The sequence below is a fragment of the Solea solea genome, chromosome 8 (genome assembly GCF_958295425.1).
Source record: "Solea solea chromosome 8, fSolSol10.1, whole genome shotgun sequence".
NCBI classification, from domain to species: Eukaryota; Metazoa; Chordata; class Actinopteri; order Pleuronectiformes; family Soleidae; genus Solea; species Solea solea.
This window is the reverse complement of record NC_081141.1, coordinates 28,113,167-28,132,921: the sequence shown is the minus strand read 5'-3', so window position 1 is coordinate 28,132,921 and position 19,755 is coordinate 28,113,167. Positions and strand designations below refer to the sequence as shown.

The 19,755-nt window shown below is 43.2% G+C and overlaps 1 protein-coding gene across 1 annotated transcript in view; it reads right to left on the bottom strand.

Annotated features, from left to right (window-relative positions):
* The window catches only part of LOC131463853 (tetratricopeptide repeat protein 28-like), a 236,221-nt gene that overhangs the window by 8,716 nt on the left and 207,750 nt on the right, over positions 1 to 19,755 (bottom strand). The window contains 4 exon segments of the mRNA XM_058635908.1: positions 6,304 to 6,444; positions 9,680 to 9,848; positions 12,933 to 13,151; positions 13,235 to 13,364. Of these exon segments, the coding sequence (XP_058491891.1) occupies positions 6,304 to 6,444; positions 9,680 to 9,848; positions 12,933 to 13,151; positions 13,235 to 13,364 (659 nt within the window).

Below are 19,755 nucleotides of genomic sequence, written 5' to 3'. Positions count from 1 at the left end.
TGTTCAGTTGGTGCAGAATAGCACCTGGAAGCCGCGGGTCCAAGACATTTGGATTTCTATTCGAAAATTGTGAGGAAAGTCCAGAAAATCTATTCAACGTCAAGATATACAACCTGGAAGTGCATCAGACAATATTTGGGGTGAATGTGAGAAGGTATTTATGTAAATGTGGGACTTTTTCTTTGTCTTTCTACCGAGTGCTGGAGATAAGTCTTAGTCATCTTCAGTAGTTAGCTGTAGTGAACTGGTCATCCTTGAGTTAAGTGGTCACTTCTAATAATGACTGGTGGAAAGTCAACGTTCTTGGGTCTTATTCACACAGAAACTTTCCCAATACAATCTTCAGACATCATCCAAAGTTTCCCCAAAGTTGCGTATAGGTTTTAAACCGGGTAGTTTTACTGGGACCCGGTTCCCAAAATGCTGGTTACATGTGGATAAAAAGCTGAAATGATACAAAACTTTTGCAGATTCTCTTAAACTCGTGAGTCTGAAACAGAGGCTAAATATCTGCATTTTTCCACCACTTGGTCACAACTAAAGAAGTCTCTTGGATGAGCAGTGACATGTGACTCAGGTCCTACAGCAAACTCCTGAAGATAAGCTTTCCAGATGTGCTGGGAATGTGGTTTGTAAGGTCCATGTCTGACTGTGTGCACATTTGTTACATCACATATCTATGAAGACATAAACTCCTCAACGCTCGTGTGGGCTGCTGTGTGTGTGTGTGTGTGTGTGAGGGACAGAGATCTGTCCAACACAGAGGTTCGTCTTGGTTTTCACTGATATGCTTGTTTTCCAATCATGACGGAGAGCGAGATAAAGACAGATGAGCTGTGAGGACAAAACAGAGGCGTCCAAAGGTCTGAGACCACCTGAAGGAAGATGGTCTCAGACTTTATATTTTCTACTCGTGTTTGAACACAAACGTGGTTTCTCGTTTTGGTGACGTAAAGAAGAGGATGAGACCGAAGAGACAAGAAAGAATACGACGGACTGGATATTGTTGCAGTTTTCTTACGCCAGAAGTCATCTTGGGTGAAAGCTGCCGTCAAAACCCCACGGAAGAAGAAGAAAAAAAAGAAGAAGAAGAAGAAGAAGAAGAAGAAGAAGAAGAAGAAGAAGAAGAAGAAGAAACAAATGGAACTGTGAACTGTCACGTTGTTGATATAAGTTGTTTTCAGAATCGTGTGCTTTCCCCTAATTTTCCAGTCTTTGTCCTTTTGAAAAACAAAACTCTTTGTTCAACTAAAAACACTCAGACTTTAAAGATCTTCTAGAGCTGATTTCAACTCTTTACTACCAATCTCCAAAAAAGTAGTTTCAAGTGAGGTAAAAAATAGAGGAATAAGACGATTTAATGAGCAATTAGTGCAAATAAAAATCAAATATCACTATGTTACAGTCACAGGAGTCAAATTATGGGATGAAAAACAGACACATCATTAAATAAATGAACAAACGGACGATGGATACATGATGGAGAGGGTGTGTTTTACGTGTTTTATGATCCTAAATAATGTCATATGTATGTACAGCTGCTGATTGTTTGTCTGTAAGCGTGTCTGTTGTCTGTCTTGACCAGGACACGCTTGAAAAAGAAAGTTTTAATCTCAATTTGTTTTTTCCTGGTTAAAAAAAAGTGAAATAATTATATTTACACTGGTCCTTCATTTTGTATGGGAAAGCAATAAAACATGACATGAGGCAAAGGCTGGAAGAATATCAATATAAAAAGGTGCCACTAGGTGGCAGTGTTGCACTGTACTCTGGAGCTCTCTGGACGAGCAGTAAATGCACTCAGCAGAGGAGGAGGAGGAGGAGGAGGCGGCGGCGGCAGAGAGCAGGGTTTTATCTCCTGGTTACTGAAACCTACTCGACGTATAATCAAGAGTCAAAGAGTCGAGGCTTCACTTCCCTTAACTTATCTTAACTTAACTTAACCCCTCACTTTGCCTTCAAAATCATGTGCGAGCGTGGTGTGTTTGTGACAGAGACACATGAGTGAGACGTGCGGCTCGCGGTGGTTAAAAAGCCTTCGGTGCTGAAGACGAACCAGGTCCATCCTTTACGCTCGCGTTTGTCACGACGATCCATCTGCTCCGTCAGCCACAGTTTCTTCCAGGGCCCCCGGCACAGACAGACTCTCGGCCCCCCGCCCCCTTCTGGTGGCCCCAGGCGGGGCTCCTGGCTTCCCCCCAGCCTCACAACACTCTGTCTCTCTCGCTCTCGCTCTCTCTCCGCAGCCTTGGCATGAGCCTCCATGGGAAAGCAAACAATCGTTTGTTAGCTTGACATGAAGAATGAAGAGAGCGAGAGGATAAGCTAAGAGAAGGTGAGGGTCAAGTGCACAGGGAAACAGTGGAGGAGAGGAAAACACCAGACAAAGAGCAGCGAGGCTGAAGGTCGCAGAGGTGGAAGGATGAGTTTAGTCTGCACATAAAAGACTCGATTTAAGTTTGGGACGGAAAGACGACGTCAATACTGTGGATCTGCACCAAACGATCGGCAAAAAGTGTTTTGTTTGAGAGGAGCAAGAGCGACTGTGCACGATTCCTAGTGGGAAAACTTCACACACCTTGGTTGACATCAAATTCAAGGACCTTCCAGGACAAATTCCCTAAAATTCAAGGACTAGCATGTGGTGACACAGCTTAAGATAGAAGGGCAACTTGTAAGAGCTTGTGTTCGTCTTTCACAAGTGATTGTCCTTGAGGTCTTGGTCAAAGTCAGTCTTTGTCATTTTGTCTTTGGTGAGACAGAGATGTTGGAATCTTCATATACTCTCTCTTGTCTTAACTTTACTCGCTCATTGTTCTGCACGGAATCTCACGAGACAGTGGACAGTGTCCACAACACCGTTTGTCCTGCATAGGCCAGGTCTACGTGCATCAAGCAACGCAGGGCGCGAAACAGTAGGTGGCGTCGTAACAAACAAGGTAAAGAGACATTTAACCTAAATATCAGCTTCACTTCTTTCCTGCACAAAAGTCAAGCACTTTCAATGACCCATGTCTATTTAGGGACGATTTTAAAATGCTTTCAAGGGTCTTGGAATGTTTTTTTTCTAATTCACGAGACTTTTAAGTGTGTAAAAACGCCACAGCCACAGATATACATACAGCTAGTAACACCATGTGTTTCATGATTTGCTTTGTTGTTTTTTAAGCAGCTTGGTATGGCGAGTGTCGTGTGGCGAGTGTCTTGTTGTTGTTTGTGTTGTTTATTGTACATACTTTCATTGTTTTGTGTCATGTCGGGATCAGACGACAAGATATTTGTGTCTTCACAGTGGTGTCCATGTCAGATTATCAATCACAGCGGCGCGGATTCTTGATCCTGGCGCTCGCGCTCTCTGGAGTGCAACGAGGGAAAGTTTACCAGAGAGCTGTAAATGTCAGAAAAAAACCACAGACGCTGGAATTCTGGAAGATGATACAGAGTTCCCTCTGTGCCTGCATAAATGAGACGTTTAAATAATGCTGCATGAGGCCGCTGGGATTGTCCAGTGGTTTTATGGTGTTTTTAAGGTTTCTTTTACGAGGTTTGTGCGATGTTTGTTACGCGTCATATGTTTTACCGAGGAACCAATGAAACTGAGGAATCTATGTGAACCAATTGTTGCACGAGTCCAAGGCAAATATGGGACAATAAAGTGTATATTGATTGATTGATTGATTGGTAGTTACTGATTGAAGTTTAGTCAATTCCTCGATCTCTATTGGTTTAAAGCTTGAAAGTGACTCTTCCTGCCAACACGGAGGTGTAAAGTCACATGACGTCCTGAGCTCCAGGGGAATGTTTAATAAACATAGTAAGTGTCTATTCTTTCCCATTCATTTTCCAGGTGGTCATTGTTTGATCAGGACCGCTCAACGCTGCCTTAAAGTACAGTGTTTGACTCAATTAAAGCTGGAATTACTTTAGCTCGACTGTGCATGAGTGGACGCACACACACACACATACTGCTGGTGTATACATCAGCAGTCAGAATAATGCAAATGAAAACTGTGCAGATAAGATAAAAAAAAAAAAAATTTAACTGCTCTATGGGAATGTTGGATGATCATAATACGCGTCTATTCTTTTTCTATAGTGCTTTACACTACAGTCTCTGCCATTCACCCGTCCATAGAGGGCGCTAGGGCTACCAGTCTCACATATGAAGATAGGAATCATCTAAAATAATTTATAAAAACAAGGAAAATTCTACCGTGTGTAATCTGCATTAAAGTGTAGTTTCAAAACGGGAAATAAATAATATTTATGCTTCAGGAAAGTTGTAAAAATGGGTCAAATTAGACCAAACCACTGGAAGTAAAGTTAATTCAGTTCACTGCTTTCACTTAATTACAAGTCATCGTGGAAACGCTGCAGTTTCCCACACCGCTAATGACCCAAATCTGTCAAAGAAAGGAGGATTTTTTACATTTATCTGACATCAAAACCCAACAATGTGCGACTTAAAATGACTCATTTCTCTTTGCTTCAGCGTCTTCTGATAGACGATCGACTCCGGAGCTTTAGAATTCTTTCCCTTTTCTTTTTCTGACGCCCAAAAGAATGAGTGGATTATTACCAGCAGCCCATTAAAGGGGCTTAATGAGCACCAAGACTCAATTAAAGCTGGAATTACCCTCTCATCAAAGCACAGCTCGACTGTGCGTGAGTGGACGAGGACAAGGATGTATGACCCCTCCCCCCCACACACACACACACACACACACACACACACACAGCGCTGGTGTATACATTACCAGTCAGAACAATGCAAATGAAAACTTTTGCAGAGTAACATAAAATAATACTCAGAACAAGCCAGTGGGAGAGTCATGGGAAATGTCTGCAGTCATAAATCTGCACAGTGAACACAGACGGGGTAAACATCTTTAAAACCACACGGGTCTCAGTGTCTGTGTTTAACACACACACACACACAGGCTCATCAGAGAAGACAGCTGATCAGGGTTTCACCACATTCTGCTCCACTGCTGGAGAAACAATGGAGGAAAGCGAATCTCCTTTACCGCAGAAAATGTGATTTCCTTTAAAAAGTAGAGCTACATCCATGTGGCTGCATATTTATTTGTGTGCTTTTTGGATTTTGTCCTCTCTTGCTCTCTGTCTTCATGTTGAATCTCACCTGGAGGACCACGATGGCGCGTTCTCAGGGTTTGATTTTCAAAATGTACACACTCATCGACACACACAAATGTAAAAATGTAAAGAATATGCTTGATGTGCTTGTCTTCGATTATGAACAGGCGGGAAACGGTGACCTTCACTTCCTGCCTGGTTGTTATTGGCCACGCCTTGACCGTCAGCTGAGAGTGAAAAGCTATGTTGACATTTGACTTCAGTTTTAAAGAGAACGTTCTCTGTACCATCCGTTTTTTGGCGTTTCTCAAAGGTTCCCAAACAAAACACTCCAAAATGAGTCTAAACCCTGCAGTACCTATGCCAGGCCTGTATGGGGCACTGTTTATTTCTCCTCATCAGCAGCTTGACCACATTCCTACTGGTTTTATTTTAAGTTTTGACCAGCGGAATAACCTTTGTTTTATTAGCAATATTCATGGTTATATAACGGTTTTGGCTCTGATTAGTGTTGGAACGCGAGACCCGGGTGAACACGCTCATTTATTTTTCTTCTACTTACTACTACTACTATTTTAAAGCGTAGTGCTAGTCTGTTTGAATGCAGCCAGATATGCTGGTGATTTGCTTCCACTCCGCTCTGCTTAGCTCGACGCTAACCTAAGCTAATCGCTGATTCTAAACACTTTTATGGCGGCTTCATAAATCCTCGCTATTCACGCTAATTTGAGGTCATTTTCACACCTAATCGTCCCTGCTAGACTTTTGAACAACATGTTCCCCTCCTCACCTGAGGTGGCGCTGCATCAAGAATTACAGGAGGAGAAGACGAGACAAACCACGAACAAAAAAACTTGCTCATCTGTTGTTTTAATGCAGGACTTCGGTCTTGGGGTTTTGTTTTTTTAATTTGTTCTACACGCGCGTATGTTTTGGTCATGTTGTACCCACAATGCCTTGCGTTGTAGTCCGCTTCCTGCGTTTGGTTCACTTGCTTCTTTGGTCACACCTCCCCAAACTGGATTTTTTCGGCAAACGAACTGGGATTCGATGAAGAAGGACTGGTGTGAAGGAGGCTAAGGCGTACAACTGGTTCCTGGATCCTGAACTCTCATGGAACACCATCGTTTTTATCAGAACATGCTGTTTTTTTTGAGTGTAAACGTCGTCGTTTGGACGTGACTGATTCACAACAACCCCCCTCACCTGTTGAACAGGTTGTTCCTGGACACCATGCGCAGGAAGCCTGTCGGATCAGTGACCGAGTTCAGCTTGTTGTTGAGCTCCTCGAATTGCTGGTCCAGGAAATCTCCCGCCTCGCTCTCGGTCTCGCTGCTCGAGCACCCTCTGAAGACACACAAGACACACAAGAGAGAGAGAGGGAGGGAGAGGGAGAGGGAGACAGGAGATGGAATTAGAGACATGCTCAGAAACGCTGGCAAGAGAACGGCACTCGAGCAGAGTAGACGATACAAAGGCTAAGATTGTTTCTCCGCGGATAAATCAAACCGCACACACACACACACACACACACACACACACACACACACACACTCCTGGATCTGCCCGGAATACACACACCCACACATACTTGGCCTAATTTCCCAGGCTTGGTCCAACACCGCGATGGTAAGCAGAGCTAAATCCTTTCATTATAATGCTTGTGATGCTGATCCAGTAGTAGGGAGTCAAACACTCACACTCACTACCTCACCACCACTTTCTCCCCTGCCTCTCTCTCTCTCTCCTCTGACGTTCCAGCATCACGCAACTCTTAGGTCATCTTCTCGCTCTCACGTTCTCAGTGGGAACAGACACACGGGATCTCCCGTCGCCTCCTGCTCTCAATACCGACACTGTTTTCCTTTAAGTCCATTTGAGGTCAACGCAGACACATATACAGGACTTTCATATGGAGTCGGCCTTTTGCAGCTACAACAGCTTCCAGACATCTTGGAAAGACTTTCCTCTTCATCCCAAAGGTGCTCGGTGGGGTTCTTCTCAAGTTCTTCCACACCAAACTCAAAGTGAAACCATGTCTTTCTAGTCCGTCCTTGCTCTGTGCACTGGGACACCGTCAAGCTGGAACAGAAAAGGTTCTTCCTCAAACTGTGTCGACACAAAGTTGGAAGCAAAGCGTCGTCCAAAATGTCTTGGTATGCTGAAGCGAAGCGTTGAGAGCCCAGAGCCTGAGTGAAACACCTGAATTCAATATCCAAACACTGCTGTCCATACAGCAGCCACATTATTAGGTACAAAGGACACACTGGCTGTAGCTCATCTGCGTGTGTTGAGCTACTGCTGTCCATCTAAGATTTCAAAGCAGTCTTTTTTGACCATTTTCCATAAATCCAACAGATGATTGTGCATGAAAATCCCAGCAGGTTCTGGAATACTGAGAACCAACAACCCTGCCTCATGCACAGTCCCTTAAATCAACCTTTTCTTCATTCTCATTCTCATGCTCAGTCTACACAACGACGCATTTCCATTAACGGGCAGTTGTAGAGCGCTGAAACAATGACAACATTTTTCGGCATTTTCTGACATTTTCTGACCCAAATGATGACTCAATTTATCGTGAAAATAATCAACTGATTTAATTGATTATGAAAATAATCGTTAGTTGCAGCTCTAGGCCAGGTTGACCAGGTGTACCTAATAATGTGGCCGGCACTGACAGTCCTGTGTTATACCTCCCACAGACTTTATATTTATAAAATAATTGAAAGTCATGTAATAAATCCATTGATTTCCACAGTCAATAATGCTACATCATCATCTATATTTTTTTGTTACTGTGATTGGTTTTTACTGATGTATTGTATTATAGCTATGCTTTTAGTCATTTCCTATGTATTTTTTTAAAGATATTTGAGTTTGATTGTATAGAACTGTGGCTTCTTCACCTCTCCTGACATGCTTTCATTTGAGTGCACAAAAATATCAACTATCCTTTCCATTTTCCCCCCCTCCATCCATCCTATTCACTCCCTACAGCTCAGAGCGCTGTGTCTCTCTTTTCTCTGCACTCGGGAGAATGAATGGGCCGGTAAGTGGTGCCATATTGTGCCCATCCAGGCGCGGTGGTGTGTGTGTGTGTGTGTGTGCAGCTTCCTATTGGAGCAGTAAATGAGCTGCTAATGGGGCGGGAGGGGCCGGTCTTCTCGGGGTGGCGGAGGCTGGCACTGGGCGAACCAGCTGGTCCCGATGGATCAAACACCAACCAGAGAAACGAGGCTAATGCCAGACACGGTGTCGACCCGATGGGTGATTTTCACTGTTGATATATCTCACACCATTTCCACTGCGCTCCCGCTGTTCCCCTCTGGCTACGTTCCCCCTGTTCCCTGTGAGCTCTTTATTCATCAGCCTTTTTAACCACAAACAACAACCTCTCAACTTTCCTCTGATTCTCACCCGATTCTCTATCACTTTTCTTGTCGCATTCGCTGTTTTGGTTTTTTTTTTGTCGGGTTCAGCGGCCCCGGCTTCTCCAAAGAGCCATTATTCCGTCTCATTTATTCCCACTGGGAGAACGAGAGTCTGGAGGCCTGTCATCACAGAGAGCAATGAGGCAGAATAACACTGATACACAGACACAGACTCTGTGAGTGATAAAAGAACATCTTCGGTTAACGTTGTCTCTCCGCTGCATGCAGTGTTCAAAGTAAAAAAAAAATTCACATCCATGTTTATTTGGACGATCCAGACATAGAATCATCTAAATGCATCTAATATTCTGCATCTTCTGCCCAAATTTATCTTAAGCTCCTGTGACCTTGAGCTTTTAGCACCAGTGAAGCTAATAGCTAAGCTAACCGCTAAAATCTGCAGATTAATTCATTAGAAAATTCTTCTTGGGCTTTGGCCTAATTTGTTTGTGTCCTCCATTTTGAGACAGCTCCCTCTGATGGACAACTTGATAATTCATTTTAAATGTCTAGTGCACTTCTAGGCTGGACATTTTGTAGAGTTGCAATGTGTGGTCCTATTTAATAAAAAGTGCATTCATGGAACTCATTTTGGGGTAAAATTTCAATAAAACATTCATATTTTTCATGAGGCACCAGGTTAGCGAGATCCAAACTTTACACAATTACAAACGGCATTAATTCTGTAAAAGTCTCTTTCATAACCGAGAAAAATTGGTAGGAAAACTGAAATGTCGCTAAATAAATCAATGTAGAATCAAATCAAATCAAATCTGGACCTTTCATGATTCATACTTGGTTCTGCAAGAAGTTCTGGACGGGGAAACGTAAGTAACGACACATAAAAGAGTCTTGTAGCACTTCCTGTGTCCACGAGGTGGTGCTGTGGTGCTCTTACTATGTCACAATATTGACAAATAAAGCCAAACGTGAAGTTTTCGCAGACTGGACAATTTATACTTGAGTTACGACAACTTCCTGTTCCATGTGCGATAAATTTTATCTTCTTATCTTATATTAATCTCACCAATTTTAAGGCTTTATCTGTCCATCCTGGTCGGAGAAGCACACCAAAGTGTAAAAAACATGTCATTTCCTGTTGCCAGTAGGTGGCACCGTGACCGTGAGGCTTGAGCTAAACATCTCACCTGCTGTAGTAAGACTCGACTCCCAGAGCCTCGCGGGCGCTGGCGATGTGCTGCTCCAGCGACGATCCGCCGATCAATCCGCCGCCGCCGCCGCCTCCTTCCTCCTGGAAGTCTGAGCCTCCCTCTGACACGCCCTCGCCCAGGTACACCTCGTGAAACTTCAGGATACCTGCGCACAGAAAACCACAGGGTGCTTAAAAGTGTAAGAGACAGAAACACCAGAAGAGCTGGGAGCTGTTTCACTCGCTCGTGTGAGTTGGGATTGTTTTGACTGAAAGCTTGTGTGTGTGTGTGTGTGTGTGTGTGTGGAGGAGTGAAATGAATAAAACAAATAACGTTCAATAAAAGATATGAGGCGGCTGCCTGTGCCATCTGCTGCTCGCCGTCAGAGCTGAGCTGGGTTTCGCACAGAGGAAGGTGTGTGTTTGTGTGTTAGAACCCTTCCTGGCATAAACACTTACACTGCACAGTTTAATCAAGCTAAGACCATAGTCTGACTAAGACAGGCAATCGGACAACTCGTGGAGTCCGGTTATACATGAGGAGGAGAAAATCGATTTATTGGCCACGTGCGTCCGCCTCCGCCTCTGTAGGTGGCGCTGTATCTATCTTCAACACACATGGGCAACATAAGGACCTAGTAATCGGACTATGAATCGAATTATCCAGGTATGTTAGTCTGACTAAGACTAGCTCGGTTTTAGTCGGACTAAAATCTGACTTTTAACCTGCACACTTACTGACTTTGTCAGGAACCAGTAGTCCCCATGATATGAATTTGAATTTTGGTTTCATAATCTGAAATAATACAAGTAAAATAATGACAAAGTAAGTAATAATTTGTAGCCCCCCTTTTTACTGATGGCAGGCTGTTAAGAGGCGGCCATGTTCCCCGACCAGCTGTATGCCAGGGACTGCCAGAAAGTGACAGACAGACGATTAGTGAGGAAGTGGCTTCCTGTTAGCCCGAGGCAACACTCGGTGCTTTGAAGACCTCCACTCATCCCTGCAGTGTCCCTCCCCGCCATATGATTAGTGCTGGGGGGGTCAAGTTCACTCTGTTGCCTTGGAGCTGCTTTGGAGCAAATGTTCAGACCTGGTGGTGCGGCACATGGTCATGGCAAAAAACGAGTAACAGGAGTTGTGTGATGAACACTTACACTCCAGTGGTTCAGCGCGTACTGTAGATCAGTTAAAAAGACTTAAAAATCCCTGAAAAAATGCGTTGAATCTCCAACATTTAGCAAAGGAAATCTAATATACGTCGTCTCCTTCTACTTCCGGGTCAAAGACTGGGGAGGAAATTTGTCGCAGAACACCAAGTCCAACTCCAGTCCGACTACGCATATGCATGCAGGAGTAATCGGACTATGGATCACATTATCCAGGTATGTTAGTCCAATTAAGACTAGCTCAATTTTAGTCAGACTAACTATTGTTTACATGACTTTTTTGACATGCATGTAACTACACTAACTGACCTTGTCAGGACCAGTAGTCCTCATTAGAACCAGGTGTTGGTCCAACTCCCGTCCGACTATATGGATAAATGCAGCAGGAATCGGACTATGAATCACATTATCCAGGTATGTTAGTCCGACTAAGACAGACAACTATGTTCAAAATGACATTACGAAAACTGAATTATTGTCTTGGTCCGACTAAAATCTGACTTTTAACATGCATGTAAACACACTAACTGACCTTGTCAAGGCCAGTAGTCCTCATGAAGACCAACACCTGGTTCTAATGACGCAGAACCTGATTTCCTAGGAACTGGTTAAGTTTATTTTACTTTTTTAATTTAACCGGGTTGGTCCCATTGAGATCAAAGATCTCTTTGTGGTTTTATTGCGAAATTGAATGATTGTCTTGGTCCGAATAAAATCTGAATTTTGACCTTGTCAGGACCAGTTGTCCTCTTTAAGACCAACACATGGTCCTAATGAGTCCTAATTAACCTTTAGTTAACCAGATATCTTTTGCAAGGGATAAAACAATAAACAGGTTAAATGTCGCGTTTTTTGCGATATGCTACGTTACCATTCATTATCCTGTCTATAATGTTCTGCAGAATCGGTTGGCGTGCGTGAAGATGTTGTCTGTGTTGTTTGGCTCTGTCACTATCAATTAGCACGGCTCATTGGCAGAAAGATGCCACGTGGGGTGGGGAGCGAGGCGGGGGGGGCAGATCCTGCCGGTGGAGTGGCAGGTGGCGCTGCCACTTGGTGTTAGAGCCCGTCTTCTTACTCTGCAGCTGAAAACACGCTGCAGCCTCCAGGCCTTTTATCGGCTTTGATGCCAACGAGCATCATGTGCACACACACACCAGCATGTGTGTGTGTGTGAGTGTGTGTGTGTGTGCACACCATTGTGGTTGTTGGGGCGTTAAAAACGGGAAAAGCTGCTTCAATAAAAACAGGTTTGAAGGCATCGCACTGGTTTTAGCCTCGTAACAGTGGCGTCCACTACGGCTTGGAATTGATTTGAAGGCTCTTTTAATTATTTACAACCCTGATCGAAACCTTGAAATCCTCAAACGGGACTGAACTCAAGCTTGATCAGCATTTCTTTGGTCGTATTTTATTCTTTTACTGTTTCATTACTGTGTTCATTTTTTTTTTCACGTTTTAATGTGTCCAATCGAACGAAATGAACAGATAAATGAGAGTAAACGCACACAAAATGAATAAAAAGTCATTCGATAAGCTTCATAAATGAATCAATAGCGTAAAAGAGTGTGTTCTATGGCTATTGTAAAGTGATTATACACAAATAAAAACATAAATAATGGGTAGCATGAGAATAAAGTCGTAATATGTGAATAAAGTCGTAGTAATATGAGAATAAAGTCGTAATAATATGAGAATAAAGTCGTAATAATATGAGAATAAAGTCGTAATATTATGTGAATAAAGTCGTAATATTATGGGAATAAAGTCGTAGTAATATGAGAATAAAGTCGTAATAATATGAGAATAAAGTCGTAATAATATGAGAATAAAGTCGTAATATTATGTGAATAAAGTCGTAATATTATGGGAATAAAGTCGTAGTAATATGAGAATAAAGTCGGAATAATATGAGAATAAAGTCGTAATAATATGACACTAAAATCGTAATGTTATGGAAATAAAGTCGTAATCTTATGAGAATGAATTCGTAAGATTATAAGAATAAAGTGGTAATATTATTAAAATAAAGTACTTTGAGTCTGAACAAAAGCATGGAGTGGATCGGAGTGGATTGTTACCTGCTCCTGGAGCCAGCAGCCAGCTGTATAAATAACCCGCTGCCATGGAGAAGTAAAGCACCAGGGCTCTCTGGCTGTTCACCGTGTCCAGGATGTGCTCCACGGTCACCGGGGTGTAAGGGTCCGAGTCCTGCTGACCGGTCTGCCGCTCCACCAGCAGGTCAGCGAAGGCTCGCGTACGACCTCGCTCTGCCACCGCCAACGCCTCGTCGTGGTGGCCTGAGGGGGTCAGAGGTCAACGCTAATTACACACCACGCCATGTCTGAGACTTAAGTGTGTGTATGTGTGTGTGTGGACATACCGAGGCTGACCAGGACCCTCTGGAGAGCCTGGTAACAGGACGTTTGCAGGTCAAACAGGGAGAGTTTGTAGTCCGTGCTGTGCTGTGCTTCGTGACGGATGGTCTCGAACAGCGCAGACGCTCGGTAAAGCTGCGGGAAAACAACAACAACAACAACAACAAACAGAACCTTTTAAAAACAAAGCTTTAGCTTTAAGTTCAGTCACATTTTTACTTGGAAGTCAAGAGCTGTGTTTCTATTTCATTATATTTTTATATCAACAATAGTTTGACCTCACTTATATTTCGGAGAACTGGGGTTAACTCCTTAACCTAAAGCCCACTGCTGCCTCGCTTTACTAGCGTAGCTGTTGTGCCTCTGCGTCTCCACAGACACGAGACCAAAAACACATCATCAGTGGTGTGACAAACATTTGTTTACTTTTAAAAGTTGCACACTACAGCTTTAAAGGATTTTCCTTTTAAATAAATAAATAAATAAATTAACTTTCATCTGCACAGTAACAGAGTAACGTGATTATTATCACTCAAAGAGAATCACGGTAAAATGTAAATTTACAGTCTACATGAGACTCCAGATGAGATTAAAAGATGGAGACTGGTTTTGCACCACTAGGTGGCAGCATCCCGCCTCACTGATCGGCCACTGATCACACTTGCTGCCTTGCAATGATGCTTTTCTGCCTCTCTCCTCAACAGAGGGAAACACTGTAACGTAGCTTGATGAATCACTGTGAAACACGAGTAAACCTCTGGTCAGCTCTGATTTTCCTGGACGTGGGAAAAAAAAAAAGAAAAAGCGGAAGAAGAAGAAACCACTGAACAGCTGAGCATCACCGACTCTGTGGACTCTGTGGGCCTGTCTGCTGTTATTGGACCTTCTCTATTCAGAGGCAGACGCTGGACTGAGAGACGCAGAGACAGACAATAGTGAGGTGGGGCTGGAGGGAAGTGTTGCACAGCGGTCGGGGGGAGCTGGTCAGGAGTGCTGATTCATGGGAGCCTGTATTGATTTCCTATCTCTGCGCCTATGGCAACGCTGTGGGTTTGCTGGGACTGATATGGAGGCGCTCTGCAGGAGACCAGAGTTCAGCTGAGAGGCTGAAGCACTTTGCTCCAACCTTGCTTTCTAAAAGATATTAAATTGTGTTTCGATTTTTTTTAATATAATATAAAGATTTAGTGCAATATTCAGTGTGTAATTGATTTAAAATGTGCCGGAGAATTGTCATCCAAACGTTAACAAGGCCTGACCAAAACCGTTTAAATCTGCAGAGATGATCCAACGGTCAGATATAGAAAAATAAAATTGCATTCTCTGGGATTTGCATTTTGACATGAGCGACATAAGGAAGACAGACAGTCTTTATCTTCTGTCTTCCCTGCTACCAATGCCCTCACCTTCACCTCAATCATCTTCAACTTCACACCTTCACAAGAAGAGCAAGAAGGGTGGTGACTAAGAACTTCGAACTGTAGAGGGCAGCATTACAACTCTCAGTGTACAGCCCGTCAAACATGTATAAGAAGAAGAAGAAGAACCCCCTACAAATGACACAATGTGTCAAGGAGTGCAGGAAGCACAAAAACACACAGATAATAAATAAAACACAAGAATATTCGTCCCAAACCAGTTGCAACAATGCATTTTAAGGGTTTAAGGGTTTAAGGGTTCATACAAGGACAGGATGTTAACTGAGACACATGTCTCTGGTGCGTCTCACCATGTAGTTCTTTTTGGAAAAATATAACACGTCCTGTTTCTGTTTCAAAGTAAAAGCACTGCAGTTTTTGATGTCCCTGAATCCTTTTACTGTGAAACATTAGGACTGACTTCCTGTGTCCTGGTAATTAGTGGAGTACAGAGAAGTATTTGAAGCATATAACAAATGCTTTTTAACTGGGAGAACTCAACCATTTCCCAGTTTCAGGATCAGTAAAGTACGTCAACCTTTTTCTTAAATAGAGCAGTGACAGTATGCTGAGGTGCTGGCGTACGGGTCAACATGTGGCATCACTGACTTTGGCCGATGACGACATTTACGTAGCGCGGACCGAAGCAGACTGTACATAAAAAAGCCGCCAGGGGGCGACTTTAGTGGTTGCAAATAAGAACTTTGCGGATGGGAGTTCATGGTCTCAAACGCTAGTTTCAGCACTTCTTCAAAAGAATGTGGTTTAGTTAAATATGTTACTCCAGTGTGATTGACAGCTGGCTGCAGGCCACGCCTCTGACCTTCCTTCAACATGTCGCAAATCCAGAGGCTTCAAACTGGAGGTTCAGATTCCTGCGGTCGACGTCTTGCGCAGTCTTTGCGATTTGCCGATTGCATTGTTTGAAAACGTGATTTCTCTTTCAAACAAGACAAAGAGCTGCAGTGGAGGAAAAAGAAGGTTGCTGGTGGGGCTCAAATGGATTCTATCAGCACTGTGGGTCTGCTGAGAGAAAGCGCACACACTGTACTGTATATGCATAGCTCGGCTGGCATATCCCAAGGTCACGCAGCAAAAGTGTGTCAGAGGGAGTGAAGTGGAGGGGGGGGGGCAGGGGGCGGGGCAGCGACCAGTGGAGAATCAGCGAGAAGAAGACGGAGCTTGTGGTCTCAGGCTGATTCTGCTGATAGGACTGTGGGCTGATTGCTGCAACGCTAGGCTAATCTGTTAAGCTCGCAGACATCCCTTTAAGAGAGAAACTCATTTCTCACAGCGCCTTTTTTCCTCTGGCCTGAACGGGGAGAGAAACAATCCCCCAAAGTGCTGCGTCCACAGCGACGTGCAGTCGAATTCTGCTGGATTCAGAGAGAGTTTGTCCATGTTTTACAGGCACTGACACTCATGCTGTGTTTCTATCATGGTTTGTACCAGGTCAACGAGATACTACAATGAACGACAACGACAACCACAATCCTAACTCTTTCACTTTTTTTAAAAAGTACATTTCATATAAGAAAATTACTTTTTGATACTTAAGTACAGTAAATATCATATACTTTAAGTCTTTTACTTAAGTAATATTATAAAAAAAAGTGACTTCAACTTCTACCAAAGTCGTTTTCTGGTGAGATACTAAGAGTTTCCCTTTTAGGTACTTGTGAGAGAAAATTCTAATCTTCTGCCATCTTAAAGTTTAATTACATATTCTTATAACCAGACTTGGTGTTCAATATAAACGACCATAACTTATGATAACACACAAACTATGCGGCTTTAAAGGTTCCCTTCCTCGATCTCAAGGCTTACTGGTTATATGTATCAGACCCGGCACACTGCTCACTGTTCAGGTGTCAGGCATTGTCTCAGCTCTCCTCGGATCTGAGCTTTCTTCAATAAAAGCTTCTCCGTGGAAACACGTTATCAAACACCGGTGACACGCGTACATGTGATTATTTTTGTAAAATATCCTCTCTCTAATCCTTTAGAGATTAGACCAGCTCAATCTACCGGAGAGCACGGATATTTAAATGAACATGTACTTATTAATTAAAGCTTCTCTTCAGATAAAGGCGCGAGCGCTCCTGGAATAAATGAATGGAATCAGGACACATCAGTACATCGGCGACCGTTTCATAAAGTGAAATTAGTATTAAAACGCACAGAGAATGAAGAACACAAGGTCAAGAATTCTCCTTCTATGGATGTTTTATGAAATCCAACACAAATATGGGGTCTGCGTATGTAACAGGGTCACGCACAGCTCATGAATATTAATCTCATTCATATTTTTGAGGACAATGGCGTCATCTTTCACTTCCAAATCCAACTGGGAGCGACGCGCTATGACGGCAACAATTTACATTAAAAGAAAAAAGATGAATTTAAATGAATAACATTGCTGCGGTATGACTTTTTCATTATTGAGATAATCATGAGTGGGATAAATGTTATTATTACAAGAGCACGTGACCGGAAGCGGATGTCGAGTTAGCCCAACATACAGTCTCAGTGATTTATTCTGAAGCCACAGGGAGAGGAGGAGTCAGCGTCCTTACAATCATTCAATCAACAGCTGTTAATTTCTTGGCTTATTTACAGACGACATGTGTGGAAATACTTCAGGTTCCTGAACAGAAGAACATCAGGAGAATGTCCGAGTCGTGGTTCCAGAACAATTGAAGATACTCGTAACTTTAAATCACTTTAAAAATAGCCGTCTTAGCCTCAGAATTAGGCTTTGGTATGGAATTCTGGGTTACAAGACAATCCACGCTGGTGGAATGACCGACCGAGCGCTACCAGAACAGGGAAGCTCGAGAAAACCCAGGTGTTCCAAGAGCATCTTCTGTCTTAGCACTTACCCTACCCCTCTCCTTCTGCACTTGGATCCACCTTTGCACTCTCACCCTCTATCAGTCCACTGTTCCTATCTCGTGGATTTCTTTCCCAAACTTCTTCTATGTAGCTTATTCCTCTTTTCTAAGTCGCTTTGGATAAAAGCGTCTGCTGGACGCTTACATGTAAATGTAATTTAAGTTGGCGTTGGTCCTTCTTTCAACAGCTTCTTGGAAGACTGTCCTCAAGATTTTGAAGTGTTTCTTTGTGAGTTTGTGTCCATTTATTCTGTAGAGCATTGATGAGGTCAGACACTGATGCTGGGCGAGAAGGTCTGGCTCTCAATCTCTGCTCCAGTTTGTCCCCAAGGTGCTCGAGGTTGTTGAAGTTCTTCCACACCAAAGTCAAAGTCAAACCATGTCTTTATAGTCCTGGCTTTGTCCACTGGAACACAGTCATGTTGGAATAGAAAAAAGACCTTCCTCAATCTGTTGACACAATGTCCAAATGTCCAAAATGTCTTGGTATGCTGAAGTGTAAAGATTGTCCTTCATTCATTAGAGAGAAGAGACCTAGAATCCAAAGCCGGATTGAAACACCTGAATTCAATGCTCAACAGGTGCGGTCAGATACCTTTGTCCGTATCGTGCGTCGTCATCATCCGGTCACAACCAAAATCATATCATTCCGCCCTGACCTACATTCCCATAATATTTAAAATCCGTCCTTCACTGGATGAGTTACGCTGCTTTAAAATCCGAGGGGAAACGTGGGAAGAAGTAAAAACACTGCTGTGGTATGTAGAGCGGCGTATTACGGTAAGCTGCAGACGCCGCTAACAAGCGCCGCTAACGTCTCGATCAAGTGTTTTAAGTGGAAAAGCAAACACACGGCTGAAAATATGCAGCACTGGCTTTTTTAAAATAACATTTTTTCAACACAATTTCCCTCAATATGACTCACGGGCCTGAGCTGCAGTCGCCACCTTTGGTTCAGCTTTTCTTTCCAAACTCTTGTTACAGATAATTGCAAACAGACAAAGCTATTTTTTTTTTTTTTTTGGAAAACTTATGATGCAGGACCCAGAAACAAAGCTTTCTGGGTCACGCACACACACACACGGATGTACTGTACGTGTAGTCTGTAGTCAAAAAAAAAAAAAGAATAAAAATGTTTTGCAGTAGATTTTGTAAATGAAAGCATCTGACGAACATCCCTGCAGATTCACACGCGTGACGTGACAACCGCCGCCGCCGCCGCTGTTCTCATACAGAGAGGGAGAAAAAAGTCATCCGGAGCTGTGGCGTGTGGACAGACTGTAAAGAGAGATGTTACGGGGATTTTCCATGCCTGCCAGGTGGGCAGTGGGCTGAGGAGAAGTGAATGTGTGTGATACAGAGGCTCGGGACTCCTGAGACCATGAACACATGATACAAAAAGTGATCTGTCACCTGTCGTGCTGAGATGAGAGCGTTCACGAGCTCAACAGACTCCTCGGCACGTTGCCAGTGTGTGTGTGTGTGTGTGTGTGTGTGTGTGAGAGAGCTCTGCAGCCACCTGTCCTTCATCTTCACCTGTTCTTCTTCTTCTTCTTCTTCTCTTTCACCACAAGGGCTTCAACTGGAAACTTAAAATTCCACACTCCGCGTCTTTGCACGGGCACTTCCCGCTCTCATTTGTAATCTCTGCCAACCAACAGATGTGCGCTTAATTAGAGGTCGGCTCTAACTACAAGAGGTGGATTTGCTGGAAGGAGTCCAGATGGAGCAGTGAGTAGGGATTAGGGATGAGCATTTGACGGTGCTATTCGTCAAATATCCTCAACTCCCGCACGTTAGAGAGCGAGTGGAAGCAATGTAGTGATGTTCACAGCTAACGAGACGCATTCAGGGAACATCGTAACACACATAAAGTCCACTAACTAAATGGTTGGCACCGCTGCCACCTTGTGGTTCCAGACGTGCCACCTTTAGGATTGGAGCAGAAAGATTGTTTTTTTACCATGTAAATCCATGCCTGTCTGATGATACCGATCCTGATATTGGCTTATCGATACCGATACTTATTGCTATACAGTGCTTAACAAATTTATTAGGACTATTTTGGAAATCTTTCAAAACTTAATGTTATTCTGATCAATTTGGCAAATAACAAACCAAATTCACCTTTTTATACACAAATTTAAGGCAGGCTTCTTCTCTGAGAAGTCAATAATGAATCAAGCATGACATTCAACCACTAAAACTAGAATA